Genomic DNA, 18,298 nt, shown 5'->3' with positions numbered 1-18,298 from the left:
TATAAATACACTGTCCTCAGAGTGTCAGTTATTCACAACTACGACATTGTGAGGACTGTGTATCTTGCGAGGGCTGCACAGTATTGACAAAACATGTGACATGGGTGTTTTATACAGTGATGGAGATTATTTTGAATCTGTATCTGTATCTTTTGTATCTGTAACTCCAAACCCCTGAAAACTTATTTTACATTCGCAGTGTATAAATACACTGTCCTCAGAGTGTCAGTTATTCACAACTACGACATTGTGAGGACTGTGTATCTGCGAGGGCTACACAGTATTGACATGCGACATGGGTGTTTTATACTGTGATGGAGATTAAACATTTAACACGGACCTAAAAAAAAGATCTATACATATACTGTATACATACATACTCTATATATACAGTATATATATATATACACAAATATATATATATATATATATATATATATATATATATATATATATATATATATATATATATATATATATATATGTATATATATATATATATACACACACACAAATATATATATATATATACACAAATATACATATATATATAGATAGAGAGACAGATATATAGATATATAGACATAAAGATAAAGATAGAGAGATCTTTATAATCCAAAGAAAGAAATACACGTTAATGCGGAAAAATAATCATGCTTATTGTGATCTAGTCTTATACAAATAAGTTAGTTTTTTTTAGTAATGCCCCTCGATACGGTTCTCTTGTATGGCGATGCGCAATTAAGGTAGTCTCTGATTGGTCAAAGTCAGACTAAAGTATACAATACAATATTCATTTGTTGCATGTCTTTGCAACAGACATATTGCATGAGCCATTCGTGCGACAAGATCTTTTTTTTATATATTGTGCAACGTCTTGCTTCTGAAAAACGTATTTCAACATCAACATTCAAAAAGAAATCTAGTCACCTGGTCAACTTGGTCTGTGACAGCTATGTCTTCAGGTTGTGCGTCAGTTGAAACCTGGTACACATGAAGAGAAAAATACATATAAAATTCAATTCTTAGTAACATGACTGTACCTGTGCATTTACACAGTTACAGTACATACAGAACAATGAATAGGTTAAAGTAATGTGAATGCAAACTCATTTTATTTGCCATTACAAAAATAAATAATCCGTCAGCACTAGTGGTTTGTGTAAATTGGTGACGTCTATTTTTCACAATGAAACAATTAATAGAAAATACACAGTCCTCAAAGTGTCCATACCTGACCAGAGTATGAATTGTGAGGACTGTATCTGTAACTCCAAACCCCTGAAAACTTATTTTACATTCGCAGTGTATAAATACACTGTCCTCAGAGTGTCAGTTATTCACAACTACGACATTGTGAGGACTGTGTATCTGCGAGGGCTACACAGTATTGACATGCGACATGGGTGTTTTATACTGTGATGGAGATTAAACATTTAACACGGACCTAAAAAAAGATCTATACATATACTGTATACATACATACTCTATATATACAGTATATATATATATATACACAAATATATATATATATATACACAAATATATATATATATATACACAAATATACATATATATATATATATATATACACAAATATATATATACACAAATATACATATATATATATATATACACAAATATATATATATATATATATATATATATATATATATATATATATATATATATATATATATATATATATATATATATATACACACAAATATACATATATATATATAGATAGAGAGACAGATATATAGATATATAGACATAAAGATAAAGATAGAGAGATCTTTATAATCCAAAGAAAGAAATACACGTTAATGCGGAAAAATAATCATGCTTATTGTGATCTAGTCTTATACAAATAAGTTAGTTTTTTTTAGTAATGCCCCTCGATACGGTTCTCTTGTATGGCGATGCGAAATTAAGGTAGTCTCTGATTGGTCAAAGTCAGACTAAAGTATACAATACAATATTCATTTGTTGCATGTCTTTGCAACAGACATTGCATGAGCCATTCGTGCGACAAGATCTTTTTTTTATATATTGTGCAACGTCTTGCTTCTGAAAAACGTATTTCAACATCAACATTCAAAAAGAAATCTAGTCACCTGGTCAACTTGGTCTGTGACAGCTATGTCTTCAGGTTGTGCGTCAGTTGAAACCTGGTACACATGAAGAGAAAAATACATATAAAATTCAATTCTTAGTAACATGACTGTACCTGTGCATTTACACAGTTACAGTACATACAGAACAATGAATAGGTTAAAGTAATGTGAATGCAAACTCATTTTATTTGCCATTACAAAAATGAATAAATAAATCTGTCTGCACTACAGGTTTGTGTAAATTGCTGACGTCTATTTTTCACAATGACACACAAATAAGAAAATACACAGTCCTCAGAGTGTCCATACCTGACCAGAGTATGAATTGTGAGGACTGTATGTGTAACTCCAAGCCCTCAAAACGTATTTTAAACTCACAGTGTATAAATACACTGTCCTCAGAGTGTCAGTTATTCACAACTACGACATTGTGAGGACTGTGTATCTTGCGAGGGCTGCACAGTATTGACAAAACATGTGACATGGGTGTTTTATACAGTGATGGAGATTATTTTGACATTAAACATGGACCGAATATATATATCTTCATAATCTAATTAAAGAAATACACGTACGTGCGGAAAAATAATCATGCTCATTTTGATCTAGTCTTATCCAAATAAGTTTTTTTTTTGTTAGTAATGCTCCTCGATACAATTCTCTTGTATGGCGATGCGCAATTAAGGTTGTCTCTGATTGGTCAAAATCAGACTCAAGTAGGGCCTGGCAATAAATCAAATTAATTGAATAAATTAAATTCAAATTGAATCGTTGAAAATTTGCTAAATCGTGAAATGTATTTTGTCTTCTGGATTATTAAAAGCTGTTATAATGTTCTGTTACATCCAGATGTTATTGTGAGTTGTAATTTTGCACAAGTGGTGGCAGAATGCTGGATGGTTGGTTTAAAAGACTTTTTATTTTATTTTTTGGCCATATCGCTTAGCCTCAGACTAAAGTATACAAACAATCCAATATTCATTTGTTGCACGTCTTTGCAATACACATATTGCATGAGCCATTCGTGCGCCAAGATATTTTCCACATATTGTGCAGCCCTAGTATCTCCACCCTCCACTAATGTCTTGCTTCTGAAAACTGATTTCAACAACATTCAAAAAGAAATCTAGTCACCTGGTCAACTTTGGCGCAGTCTGTGATAGCGGTGTCTTCATCAGGTTGTGCTTCAGTGGAAACCTGGGGTAGATGAATAGAAAAATACCAATACAATTAAATTCTTACTAAGACTAGACTGCTAAACTGTAATTTCATGTAATCATGAATGTGCGACCAGTAATTCTAGTATGTCACATGTATGAAGCAATATCCAAATGTCATGATAAGCAATCACGATATGATAATCAACATGATATTGTGAGGTTAGCGATACTCACGATAACTGTAAAAGTAAAATAAAAAAATAAGTCACAATATTGTAAAAAAAATGAAATAAAAACAAAAAAAATTATATTGAGAAAAGAATGTACTTTTGCTTTTGAGTTATAATTAATCTTTTATGTTTTGTCAAACCTTGCACGATAACCCCCCCACCCCCAAAAAAAACAAAATTAAGTGTGACAACACACCATATAAACATACCATAGTGTTTTTCCATTGTAGTGAAATTCAAACATGAAAACCTTCTGGGCATCATGATACACTCTCAGCCTGTTTTCACATAACTACTCCTCGATATTCAGTAGGAAAGACTCCCTTCTGAAAGGAGCAGGAACTGAACACTCCTCAACCTTACAAAGAAAAAGGGATACAACGGAAATATTTCATTATAACAGTAATGAAAACTAGGCCCATACTAAAGAATCTTTTACCAATACTCACCTTTGAATGAATTAATATATTTTATGGTGAAGCCATCCTTGTCTTTACCTAAGGATGAAAAATATGCTACCTCTTCTTTGGGTTTAACTTTTGCCCTCTGTGGCCTCATGACTGACATATCTCACTGAAGATAATGATCTAAAGCTATAGAAAAAAATTAGTTTCAATCAGTTTGATAGGTAACTTGGTGCAGATGTTTTGAAGTTGACTTTCTGTGGACCATAATATCCTGTGCAGTGTGCAGTAAATGTGCCAACGAAAATAAAATACAGTGGATAGCACAGCTCTGCTAAATATTTGCATAAATTAAATGTAATGAACACTAACAGACTTTACTTAAATATTTCTATTTAAAGAACAAATTTAAGTAAACACAAATGCAGCAATTTACCAATACTTCATTTATACTGTACTGGTAATACTAAACCATTGTATATTTTCACATCATAAACCAGCCTATCAAACCAGCCTGTTATTGCTTTCCTCTTAAAAATTTCAATTAGCATTTATCTTACTCAACAGACGGTTAGCTCTGCTATGCTAACTGAGCTAACCGTCACTAACAAAAGCGTAGCAATTATAAATAATTTGCTGCAACCATCATAATCAACAGATGGTTAGGTATGCTAACGTTAGCTTAGCTGCACTTACACTGGACTTGCATTATAAATCATTTTCAGCAATGTACACAAGCGACCAACATTAAAATAAACAAGTTTCTGGAGGAAAAATTCAAGCTTCAAACCTACCTCATTAGCACAGCTACACTGCCATCACGTCTCGTGAAGTAATTAGAGCCGGGGCGGTTCTCTATCGGGGCTGCTAGATGACGTCACTTCCGTACTCCGGGCAATATAATAAATCACATTTAAATCAACAAATTGGTTCAGTGTTGGATTATGAACTTTGTTGATAAGAGTGGCTATTGTTCTATGATTTACAGTGTCAATTAAAAAAAAATAGATCACATTTAAAATTAACCCGAAAGGCTCATATACTAAATTAATTACCACAGACGAAAACAAAGGATATTATTGCTAGAATTATAGATAATTTTGTAATCGTTTAATGTGATTTCAGTTTGTTTTTTTAAAAAGTTATTATTATTTTTTTCATTAACGAAAATGTTTTTTTGCTTTAGTAAATAAAATAACCTTGCTGCTGTCACACAGTTGCTGTCCGAGGATGTTTTGGTACTATACTTTAGTAATGGATGCATGTGTTTTTTGGCAAAATTGTGAGCGAGCCCAGTAACTTGGCTTAGAATTAACCCTGCAAATGAATGGTCACATGATGCTTTACTGTTGGCATGAAGCAGGACTGATGGTAGCGCTCACCTTTTCTTCTCCAGACAAGCATTTTTCCGGATGCCCCAAACAGTTGGAAAGGGGGTTAATCAGAGAAAATAACTTTAACTCTTTTTTCCTTATTTTGGTCTGTGTTTATGGAATCCCTTTTTCACTGGTCACACCAGGCCATCCTCCAAAAGTCTTACTCCCTCACCATGGGTGTAGATGGACTCATACCTGCTTACTGCCATTCCTGAGCAAGCTCTACACTGGTGGTGATGTCCTTATCCCCGCAGCTGAATCAACTTTGGGAGATAGTCCTGGCATTTGCTGGATTTTCTTGGGTGCCCTGAAGCCTTCTTCACTTAAAGTTTGTAAGGTCACTAAAGGAAATTACTTTAATTTTCATGGCAAATAGGGACTTTGCAATTCATCTAATCACTATAACATTCTGGAGTACATGTACATGCAAATTGCCATCATAAAAAAACAATAATAAGTCAGCACTGCAGATTTTTAGAAAATCAATGTCATTCTCAAAACATTTGGCCACTGGTGTACAGAAAGATGTTATACTGTAAAGGTAGGGTGGGATGTTAAATGATGAATCAATGTACTGCACTGACAGTTTCTCTGTCTCTGCTGTTAACCATTGTACATTTTTAAATAAACAACCACTGAAATAATTAAATACTGAAATATATAATTAAATGTCATAGGGTATTTCATTATTTAATTATTTACTTAGGAATTGGTGGCTGCAAAAAAAATAAGGCTCTGTGTCTACAGACAAACATTCACAATACACAGCATTTTGAGAAAAAACTGAATTATGGAGACGTGCGTAATTGTGGGGACAGGTGATGGTCAGCCAATCAAATGCTGTGAAATATACACTGGTGTGAATTATTCATGAAGTGGTGCATTACAAGGACCTTCCTACAGGGGGCGCCATCAAATACACAAAAATACACAAATTCACGTAATTGTGCTTTACAAGGACATTGGCTAAAACTTTGGATTTAAGCCTTCTACAGCCCTAGAAGCACTTCTGCATTGAAATAATTATGAGGACATGGGCTGTGTCCTCATAATTCAAAATGTCCTCGCAGCACGGCATGTATTCAGGTGAAATGTCCTCATAATACACAAAGGCAAACACACGCACACACACACACACACACACACACACACACACACACACACACACACACACACACACAATCACAGTGTTGTTAGGGCAGAGTGAATTTCCCAACGCACCTCATGCTGACAGCAACAACAGAGTTCTGGTTGGACCAAACTTCTGCTTCTTTTTAGTTTAAAATGTCTTACCGTAACGAGACTCCTGTGTTGCATTGCGGCCAAATGTATAATCCTGCTGGCTTATTGCATCTTTTAGTGCTGTAAATCTTTGTTGTGCTCGCTAATGGCGGTAGAAGAGTTACGCCACACAATAGTTGCCATGACTACAGTTCTTGTTCTTCTGCTGCCATTTTTTCTTCTTCTTTCTTTTGGCGGTTGGCATATACTTTTGGTGCATTACTGCCGCCACATTAAGCATGACACAAACAAGGTGGCCACTGGTGGTAATGCATTACTACACTCTAAAAAGAGAATTGTTGAACCAATTTAAGATTACAAATTGGATTGTTGACCAATTAAAAAAATAAATAAATTCACTTCAATTGGTAGTACACGATTGAATTAAGTTAGTCCAAAGTGAATATATTAAGTTTAATTAAGGAGTTCATTAAACTCAATACTTTGGATTGGAGTCATTTTTGGATTAATTCAATTCAGGTGAATATATTATGTTAATTATGAACTCATAATTAATTAAACTTAATATATTCACTTTGGACTAACTTAACCCCTTCAGACCCGTAGATGGTCCCAGTGGACATGACATATTCGCGTGTCCAAACCAATAAAACGCATAATTTGGATGATGTCAACACTTCTGGTTCATGATTCTGGTTCTTAACCGACCAATCACAGTCGCAAGTTGATTTGCATGATGTTCATGCTAAAAATGTTGCATTTAAGCTTGGTAATTTTACAACACGTTACAGCCATATTATCCTGGTGTCCACTATAACTAGTGTTGTTCTGATACCGATACTGCATTAAAACAGTGGTATCGGTGAGTACTAACAAGTACCATTAATTCTGACACTAATATAGGACTTTGGATGCAGCATCTTGTGTCTTGCTTATGCACAACATTCACTGATGTGTGACATGTTCACTGCATGCCGAGCTAAGATATCCTATTGGCCCTTGAATGCTCTGAACTAATGACAGGACAGCTTTTTTACGTTGAGAAAAAAAACAGCAACTTAAGTATCTGTATGGTATCGGCATTCTAAGTCTTATTTTAATTACAACAACTTATGGGTCAACCAACATCACAAAACAAATTGTGCTAGTAGCCACAACAACTTAGCTGACACGAAAAAGTGCAGATTTATGTGCACAGACGAGACTTCCCTAAAAAAAAAAAAAATACGAAAGGGAAGAAAACAACAACTCAAACAACAGAGGAAAACATATTAACGCCAAGGCTAACAGGAAGAATAACAACAGATGTTTTGAGTCTGCTGAGCAGCCGGCCGCACTTTGCACAGCAGCACTCACATGGAATCCAATCATGCCATCAAACCTTTGCAGCCGCTACGCTTGCTCTGATTTTGCTCCGTCGCTCAGTGCTGGTGTGTCGTAGACCTGCAGGGCTTTTTCCTCCGGCTAAACTGCTTCTCATGGGGACGTGAAGAAAAGCCATGAGCAGCCAAACGCCGCCCTGTAATCTATTTAAAAGTAAAAAGTGAACTCTTTTATAGGGAACAAAGTCTGAGTTTGCTCAGCTTCCATCGAGCTAACTGGCCAAACTTCCTCAAAGGGGCAAAGGTGCTTTCACTGGCATGACTCATGACGGGAGGATGTAGGTGGCTATGTGGGAGCCTGAACAAAAATAAATAAACACAAATGGGGTCAATTTAGGTGATTGAATGCATCAAACAGTTTTAATATAAAGTGTTGTACATTATCATTATTTGTTTTCTTCTTAACACATTGTCGAAGTATCAGATTAGGACTTTGCATTATTATTATCGATTTTATTTAAATTATTTTATACTGTCTTGCTTTTGTCTGTGTGTGCGCCTTTATTTGGAGCGTTGTTCATGTTGTACCCGATTTGGCCACTGAGGGGCAGTGTGGTTCCACGCGGTCTAATACACTGTTAAGTGAAGCCACATTAGAGAGGAAAAACTCACGATCAAGTTATTCCAATAAAAGTTGTTTTTTTTGCAGTGTGGAGCCGTTCTTTTGAGTGATAAAAGTGCCGCGAGTAGCGCGCTAATTAGCATTAGCGAGTCAGACTGAAATAGATCATTACAATTCCTTGCACATCTGTAGATTGAAGCAAAAATCATTGTCAATCAAATTATTTTGAATCAAAAATCGTTCTTAATCGAAAATCGATTTTGAATCGAATTGCAGGGCCCAAAAATTGGAATTGAATCGTGAGACATTCAAAGATTCCCACCCGTACTATCTATAGTGTTTTGCATTAAAGGCATACTTGACGCATTTAGCCATTTTCAGCAATAAAAAGTCAACTGAAAATGACATCGCGGGTGCTCAGAGCTCAGGTAACAACCAATCATGGCTCATCTGATTTCTAGGTTTCGTCACGTGACGTGAGCAAACTGAGCCATGATTAGTCATTACCTGAGCCCCAAGCATATGTGATGTCATTTTCAGCCGAAAGCAAGTGGCAAAATGTCTCTTTATGGTATTAATTGTACATGAAAAATAATGAAGTTATCAAAATCATTATAGACAAAATATTAACTTCTTACTGCTGAAAATGGCTAAATGAGTCAGCTATCTTTTTTTTTAGGCCTTTTGTAAGAAAGTTACGTGCTTTGGTAAAATACACAGTATAAATATTGTGTGTACGACTGTAAACTTAGTCTGAGAATGGCAATTAAAAAATTAATAATTCCCTGTCTGCATGTTGTGAAGTTTGCCGCCACCATTTAAGTAATTCACATTTTTGCTCACAACTCAACAACTACAAAGCTGCTCTTTGACACTGTAAACAAGATTTTGCAGACACGCCAGATGCTCACATCTTCACGGTTTCTTAAAATACCAGCCTCTCCAGTGTGCCCCTGCACTCCCACTTATTCCCACAGTAGGTCGTCACATCTGAGTGCCGGTGCCACATACACAGCGGGAACACATTAAAAAGGAGCTTAGCAGGCTGTCACACAGAAACAGTCAAACCCTCACAACACCAGACTTGCCAAACAACGCTGCTCTCGCCCCCTCCCCCTTTTGTATTTATCTTTCCACGCCGTTTGTCCCAACCCCGCACTGCAGCCGTTTAAGTCGTTTCTGTGATGCAGTGGCGCGTTTGTGCGCTTTACTTACAGGGTGGCGCCCTCCAATAGACATGCTGAGCTAAACCACGCGCATCTTGTCCATCAGGGCATTTAATCCTGACACAGGATCTCTCCACTGCCTCTTGTTGTGCTCCGTCATTTCTTCAAACAAGGCACCCAGCTCTGGTCCAAGTTAGCGTTCTTCCTCACTCTTGCCTCCTCCTCCTCTTTCTTAAAGGAACAACAAACGCTACTCTTTTGCTCCACCGCAATACGACAATAACCGCCGCGGCAACCTTCACAGCGAGTTAACCGGGCAGTTGATCCCGTCTTATCTTCTATCAGCAGGGCGTTTAGTATGAGACGGACAGCCGAGTTAATCCAGGACCCTCCCCTGGCAGGAAAGGCACATTTCCTTCTCACGTAGGCGGTGGAGAAAACACACCGAGCAGCAGCAAACCCGGACAGGGGGCAAGCATCACAAACGGCTGCTCCCATTGGCTGAGGCAGCCGGGGCAGATGTTTGGTTGAGCTAGCAAGCGGCTCTCGGATTGGGCAGAGTGGGTCACATGATGCGATGACAGCAGCGCGTTAAGTCTGCATGTGTGTGCGCGTGTCTGTGTACTGAGCAATGCTCTTAGCTCATCAGATGGATTTGCTTCAAAGGGTGGTGGTGGTAGTGAGCAAATAAAGTTAAAAGAAACAAAAGGAGGCATTAATATTGATGCTCTTCAACAATGATATCATGGGGAAAAAAGGCAATAAAATTATTTTTTTGAAAAATTGGATCACAATAGAGAGACATAAAAAAATTCCTACGTACCTGCTTTAAACATAAACACATTCAAACGTATTAAGCCACACTTAAAGTATTTCTTACCGCCTGCCCTCACATTTACACAAATTTCAAACAGTGCTTGCTTCAAGCTGTTTTTGATACTCACAGTTGAGGTTTACTGTAAAACTGACACACAGAACAGAGAATTAAGAATTGTATATTCAAACATAAAAAAAATAAAAATCTACCAAATCATGTTTTTTTTCTTCTAACAAAAGTCTGATAGCTACATCCGTTTTTTCTTTTTTTTTTTTTTTAAATCAGTTTTATAGTATACGAGGTGGCTCCCCTTTCTTTGCCCAAGAGAAAAGTTATGGGCAGGGTGAACAAAAAGGTGAACCTTTGCCATCACGTGGCTTTTTCCATGTATTCTTATGATCATTTTCAGCAAGTGTAGCAAATTTGAGGCGGCTCCCCTTTGCCCAAGAAAAGTTATGGGACGGGGGGGCGGCGGGTACAAATTCTCACAGGAGCCCTGTGAGAATATGAACAACAAAACAAGGGGTTCACTATGTAAACAACGCTGCTGTAGATGAGTTGACATCATACGTCACACTGTTAAACATTCTTAACTGTCATTAAAGCGTAAGAAATAGGCCAGCTGCTTTACAATAAATTTCCTGTTCACCACTATGAGTGATAACATCATCCAAAATCTCTTCTGAAAAGATTTATAAATGAATATGTCAAGAATGTCCCAGCACATCTTAAATTGTCAAATGCCAAAGCAGCACATCGACGTAGTTGAAAAGACCACTTTCGAGGATACGTACAACTAAGGAGAAATAAGGAATTTGCATTTGCAGGCATTAAAACAAGGAAGTCCCCCCGAGCTTAACTGAAAGTATTTAAACACACACAGCCAAAGTCAAAAACGAATGTTTATACAAACACAAGCATGGCTTCCTACCCGGAGTTGGTGGGTGTGCCGCAGGATCGTTCCCTCTAAGGCGTGGATCCACTTCTCTCGCTCGTCTGCATCTCTGGCTGAGGGCGCAAGCATACAGACACGCCCAGTGAGCCATATTTCTTACATAGGCGTACTCTGTCAGCAGACATCACACACTTGGGACATTGAAAACTGCAGTTGCTGATAAGGCAAGCAAAAAAATATATATATTCAGGAAATTCTCTACTAAGACATCAGCACTGATGTCACATGTCTGAAATGTTTACATTTGGGTGAAATAGAGCATGACGAAGCTGCACCCTCATTGCACACGCACACAGCAACACCCTCATTGAACAGTGACCCAAAACATAACACCTGCATAACATGTAACAGTGATTAACACATTATTTTAAATTCATTAGATGACCGATCTTAACGAGACCATCCAACATTATCAAGTGCTTTAATGTGGACTGTTTCAATTTTAAGAATGAGGAATTCCACACGGAATTTACATTTTTCTCACTGGGTCTCAATGAAAATTAAGGAATGAATTAAGCACACAGTGGAATCACTAAATTATTTTTTTTCTGTTCCAAGTAAATAACCATAATTTGATATTAAAATTAAGAATAATAAATGTTTTGCTTTTTTTTTTTTTTTCAAAGGAAAACATTAGAAAAATCTTCAACGTCAGATAAAATATTATGCCTATTGTTGCACTAACCATTAGAAAAACTAGCGATGGGTGAGTACAGATACCAGGTATTGCGTGTGGGCCGCCATTTTCTGGCCGTTTTACGACCAGGAACAAGACAAGGAAAAAAATTGCCATTCATTTTATGGAACAATCATATATTTGGATATATAGGTCTTTCTTTAACTCATTCACTGCCATTGACGGCTTTAGACGTCAAAAATTCATTTGAACTATTTCTATTAGTATGTTTTTTCCACTTTTGTTAACAAAAGTATGAAAACCTAGATTTTTTTTTTTTGTACATTTAGAACAGATATAAAATTTGTGATTAATCATGAGTTAACTAGTGAAGTCATGCGATTAATTAAAATTAAAATTAGGGGCGTCAGGCAATTAAATTTTTTAATCGTAATTAATTGCATGACTTCAGTAGTTAACTCACAATTAATCACAAACTTTATACCTGTTCTAAATGAACAATAAAAAAATTCTAGGTTTTCCTACTCTTGTTAACAAAAGTGGGGAAAACATGTTAAACTAATAGAAATAGTTCAAATGAATTTTTGACGTCTATAGCCGTCAATGGCAGTGAATGAGTTAAAATTAACTCTCATTGAATACATACTTGGGCCTGGCATCAGTATCGGTGACTGGTATCAGTCTGAAAAAAATTGGTAACAAACATCCCTCACAAAAAAAAAAAGAAAAATAATTAGGTCATTTTTAATAATGTTAATGCAGGGATGCTGTGGCATGTACCTGACATTAGGTGGTTGTCTAATACATTTTACATAAACAGCCACAACATTAAGATGGATGAGTTAAGACAGGCTGAGCAGTGCAGAGAAGCTTTCGAACAAACGAAAGAGACAGCCTCGGCTCAGGCCAACCCACTCAGACAGCCCCCCTCGCTTCGCCCTCAGCCTAATAGACTCTCCAGAGGAAGAGGTTACTGAGGCTAATGTTATTTAGCTCCATTCTTGATGGAAGTAGCGCTGCGGGCTTGACGTAGATTTCGTCACAGAACAATACAAGCTCTGCCCAACACTTTGATGGATTTGTTTTCTCCCTGAAGGAAGAGCAAGGTACATTACAGTAGGAATATGTAATCCTTCAGTTCATCTGCACAGACACATTAAGTATTTAAAAAAACATCCAGATGTGTTAAGAGAGAGAAGCAACAGAGAAGCAAGAATGAAGTGGAAATAAAACCAAGAGCAATCAAACCACTGTAAAATTCAGCTACTTAAAGTTATTAAAAAAATTTTTTTTTTTTACGGTAGTCAAAATTACGACTCAAAAAGTTCTGAATTGATAGGCTCTTTATAGGATTTTGTAAAAAATAAAATAAAATTTAAAAAAAAGTAAAAAAATATATTTTTTTAATTTAAGAGGAAAAATCTACACTTTAGTTACATTTTAATCATTTTATTTTAAGGGGGGGAAAAAATGTCAACAAAATACTTCTTGCCATAACTGCATGGGTGGCACTTTCTACGTAAAGAGGTCAGTTTTGCAGCAACGTTTCCATTTAAAATGCTTAGCGTCCGCTGTCCCCTGTCCGTCCAAAATGCATCTGAATTATTCATCCCGCCCTTTTCTTTCCTCACGCCTCCATCTCTCCACCAGCTGATGTTTGTGTGCATGCTCCAGGGGGACGGAAGACCTACCAACATTGCCAAGACACCACAGTGTGCTGCAATGACAATGCAGCATTTTAGGGTGAACACAAAAGTGTTTGTTTGGGCTGAATGGCTCTGGGTAATCCTATTAAAACTACTAGTCAAAATGGATGGATGAGAAAAAAATAAAATTAAAATCTATAGCCCAGGTGGGTCATATCAAAGCAAGGGCCACAACAGTCAGGAGGAGTTCTCATGCTGCTGACAAAAGTGGATGGGGAAGACAGGAAGGATGGCGACGGTAGATAAGAGGAGGTGAATGAGAGTGGATGAAAAAGGGGATGCTAAAAGGCTCTCAGGTAACTCTGAGACACCGCCAGTAGAGATGGGCTGATTAATAATGGATGCTCCTCTAAATAAAAGCACAGTAGAGACGGAGACACAATCGAAGCTGGCACAGCAGCTGAATAACAACTACACTTCCGCTTATAAGACGGACCGTCCCGTAGGAGGCAACGCGTATTAATCCCAGAAAAACCTAGTTAGCGCAACACAACACTTAAGAGGCCTATGTATGACTTCAAAAATGAGGAAAAACCCATCCAGAGAGACGGACAATCCAGCATCCTCAGACTAAGATCATTTCACTGCGACAGTGGAATCCCCTCGGCACAACATCCCATCTCCGAGCTAAAAGCCTGTCTAATGTTCGGCACGTATCTCGTGCTCATTTTCCACTTTTTTGCTCCAGCAGGACAAGGGATGGCTCAGTGTCAGTCTGGTATCTGGTAGTCAGCTATCATTTAATAGCGTTGTCATTATTTTGGGAATATTTTTCTAAAAAAGGCACAGGAGATTATCTCTGAATGTTGTGTCACAACAAGGAGCTGAAATCATACTGCTTGTACGAGTTGTGCCATAGTGGAAGTCTGGCTGGAGATTGGCATGGCCTCAATTTCTTCTTAAGGCCAGACTGAGACTGAATCAACAGCATCTCTGCTCTTTTCAGCCAATCACGATCAATTATAGAGTCCATGATCTCATCTAATGGTGTTCAACTATTACAGCAGTAAAACAGTGTGAGCCTAGCCCGCTTAGCTCATGTTTTAAGACACTGGTACCTTGACATTTACCCATTTAAATGTCATTAATCCATTCCAGTCAAAAAAAAAAAACACACACACACAATTTTTTATTATCAACAAAGAACAGTGTTATATTAAATACTGGACAATGTAAAGAAATTAACACTTTTTTTTTTTTTACCAAATCGCTGGTGTTGGGCCGAACAATTCCTAACTCATATTTTAGTTAATTAAATATTTAAAAATACAAATAAAATAAAAAAATTGGGGAGGGGGGGGGGGGGTGTCCCAATTTATTGACCAATTTAAAATGGCTTGCTTGTGAGGAAAAGCGGTCAAGAAAATGGATGGATGGATGGATGGCTTGCAGTCTTTGATGATGCAATGTTAATAGTTGAACAAAGCTGCTGTTTTTGTGGTCTCATGAAACATGACTACTTTTGAGTAGGGGTAGGCAATATGGCAAAAAAAAAATAAATATATATATATATAGATTTTTTTTTCAGTCATTTAGGACGATAACGATTTTAAACCCAACTAACATTTATTTCAAGGTTTCTTTTATTCAAAAATAATTCCTGTGCAAAATGTTCCGTTTTAATAAACTTAACATTCATAGTTTGTGCTTAAAGGCCATAATTAATTAGTTGGTAGCTATTGTAAACCAGCATTCTGCCATTTGTGCAAAATTAGAACTCACAAAACATTTGGATGTAATAGAACATAAGAATAACAGAATTTCATTATCCAGAAGACAAAACTCGTTTTCACGATTTAGCAAATTTTCAACTATTCGATTTTTAAAACATCGATGTATCAAATTAATTTGATTTATTGCCCAGCCCTACGTAGTAGATACAATGCTTCGGCCTGATGCCAGCGAATGCCGTTTTTCGTGATGTATGTGCGCCTTTAAGGGGCGTGGCCTACCGAGTGACACCAGGTTGGGCACGAGTTGAGTTCTACAGTGATCCTTGCGAGTGCTCACGTTTCATATGTTTGTGTTTGTCCTGTTCAATAAACTGCCGAATGTGGCTCTCCTTGCCCACATGTGAGGGCATTACTGTACAATAATTGTTACTTATTTCTTTTTTTTCATCCGCATAACTCAAATTTTGGCCTGCAACACAGAGCAAACAAAAAGTCAAGGTACCACTGTAACTAACAAAAAATGCACACTGTGTTAAGATACAGACAGGAGTTATCATTCCTTGACTTTAAACATAGTTGTGTTGCGATTACTTCCGTCCTGAAAATGTCTCAACCTAATAAAACCAAACTGATAGCATAGTCATACTTCCACAGTGAGTCAACAATGGGTGGACGTGCAAGACTGCACATAGCCCTTTCTCTATCACACCTGACTAAACAATCTACCTTGCATGGCTCAAAAATGCCCTTGAACCGCTGCAACAAAACCAATAGACCCAATCGACACCGGACACGCCGCTCCGCCAACACCCTCTCTCCTCTCCGTCTTTTCCGCCCGGAGTTGACATGCATGTGGACCACGGCAGGGGCGGTTTTCTCCTTACCCTTCCGCTTGTAGAACCACAGCATACAGCTTCGGAACACAGACATGGGAGTGGGCATGGAGGAGGTGAGAGGGGCGGGGGGCCCATGGACAGTGGCGGGTGGCTGCTGGTGATGAAATGGGAAGTGAGGTGGTAGGCGGTGAGAGGAAAAACGTACACCAGTGGAGGGATGGGAACGACGGATGTAAAGGAAAACGGGACGGCTGCTAGCTCAAAACCTGGCGGGGTGATGTAGGAAAAAAGTGCCTGCGGTGGGCTGGCTTGAGAAGAGGGAAAGGTTGGCACGGCTGGGAGGTGGTGCTGCCGTTGCTGGGAGCCAATCCCGTCCCTACGGTCGGACGGACTGGTTGTTACGGAGCCAGCGGCGGCGGGCTTCTAGCGAAGGACAAAGAGCGGCGGCGGCGGCCAGTAGGGACCTGAGCTCAGCTTCCAGCTCAGCAGTATTCCATTATTATTCCCACAGGCGCAGCTGCAACACACGCAAGCAGCAATCTTCGCGCTCAGCCGCGGGCAGGAGTGCTGAGGAAAACAGTTTCCTTCCTTGTTTGCCGTTTCCGGAATCTATTCGGCAGGCAGCGGAACAAATCGCATTTATCCAACTTGGTGAGGTTAGGAGATGTGGCGGCCGGGAGAAAAGCTTCAAATTGCTTATCACACTTTGACTGTGCACGCTTACTGGCATTGGACAAGACTGACCCAAGTCTTTAATAAGGCAGGAAGGGGAAGGGAGGGGGGAGCGAACGAGTGAGCGAGAGAGACCGATGGGGCAAGCGAGCAGCAGCTATGGAGGAGACCACAAGAGAAAAATATCCAGGGATGGAAAAAGACGCAGCCAAATGAAAAGCGGGCCAAGCTCACCTTGGAAATGGAAAGTCTTCTGGTCCACTGTGATGGTGAATGTGCTGTCGTCCTCGTCATCGATGCCGATCACAGCGCCCTGGGCAAGAGTGAAGAGAGCGTGCGAGTCAGACCGAGAGAGAGAGAGAGAGAGAGAGAGAGAGAGAGAGAGAGACGTCACACTTCACTTTCCTTCCCTCTGCTTTCAAAATTACCTCGACTCCAACCTCAAAAAAGGTTCATCTCCTCTTGCCATATCTTTCTCGCTCACACACAAACATCTGTGTGGCACACACATGAGCGCAGCCCCTTTGAAGCGAAGGGGGAAGGATGAAGAGGAGGAGGTGGGATTTGGGAAAGCAGAGGAGGAGAAAGGCAGGGAGGGGAGGAGAGGAATAGACACACAAGGGACAGGCAGCCAACAGATTAAAAGGACTGCAGAGGAACAAGAGTGCTGGCAACATAACAGGGTGTGTGACTCACAGCTGCCTGCTTACTGCACAAACCAAGGAAGGGACCGTAAATCGACAACTTCGGAGAGATTGACATGAACTAAGACATTTAACATTTTATATTCATGTTAGTATTTATACTACTACCAAGTAAAAAAAAAAAAAAACTACACCAGATTTCCATAAAACTTAGAAGGTGTGGCATGGTCTATTGTTGAATCTTTTTATGCCTCAAGTCTTTCCTTCTCAAGTCTTTTGGTTGTTTTGCAGTTCGCAAATGCTTATCAACGCACATTACCGCCACCTATAGATTTGGACTTGAATGTCAACAATGATAACTAGTCAAACGTTGTGGACAGTACAAGAGAATTTCTTTTCTAAGATCCTGGTTGAATAAATATAGTTGCTAGGGCCCAACTGATTCATCTTGAGCTCTTAAAAACGGCAGATTATTTTTTTTTTTATCTTGATCTTATCTGCAAATTAAAACTTTTCAACATTTTTGCCAATTTTTCTCACTGGTGTAAAGTTGGGGGTGGGGGGGGGATCACAACGCTGTAAATCACATCTTTATTGTTATAACTGTCAAGGGACAAAAAAAAAAAAAAAAAGTTATATAAAACTTAATCGGTAATCAGAAACGTGTCATTCCAAAAATCGGAACCAGCATTAGAGTGAAAAAAAAAATCCATATT

The 18,298-nt window shown here is 38.3% G+C and overlaps 1 protein-coding gene across 5 annotated transcripts in view; it reads right to left on the bottom strand.

The window, feature by feature from the left end:
• Nucleotides 1-18,298, bottom strand: part of osbpl9 (oxysterol binding protein-like 9) — a 41,212-nt gene that overhangs the window by 19,708 nt on the left and 3,206 nt on the right. For 3 of the 5 annotated variants that reach the window (XM_077584737.1, XM_077584738.1, XM_077584739.1), the window contains exons 3-4: nucleotides 17,173-17,251; nucleotides 11,391-11,467 (exon numbers count right to left, since the gene is read on the bottom strand). In XM_077584737.1, the coding sequence (XP_077440863.1) occupies nucleotides 11,391-11,467; nucleotides 17,173-17,251 (156 nt within the window). Of the gene's footprint in view, nucleotides 1-9,691; nucleotides 11,017-11,390; nucleotides 11,468-16,730; nucleotides 16,847-17,172; nucleotides 17,252-18,298 lie in introns of those variants that run through there. The other 2 variants (XM_077584744.1, XM_077584740.1) reach the window with 2 other exon arrangements.

Source organism: Vanacampus margaritifer, chromosome 13, assembly GCF_051991255.1.
Source record: "Vanacampus margaritifer isolate UIUO_Vmar chromosome 13, RoL_Vmar_1.0, whole genome shotgun sequence".
Classification (NCBI taxonomy): domain Eukaryota; kingdom Metazoa; phylum Chordata; class Actinopteri; order Syngnathiformes; family Syngnathidae; genus Vanacampus; species Vanacampus margaritifer.
Note: the sequence above shows the minus strand (reverse complement) of the source record. Positions and strands in the feature narration are given on the sequence as shown.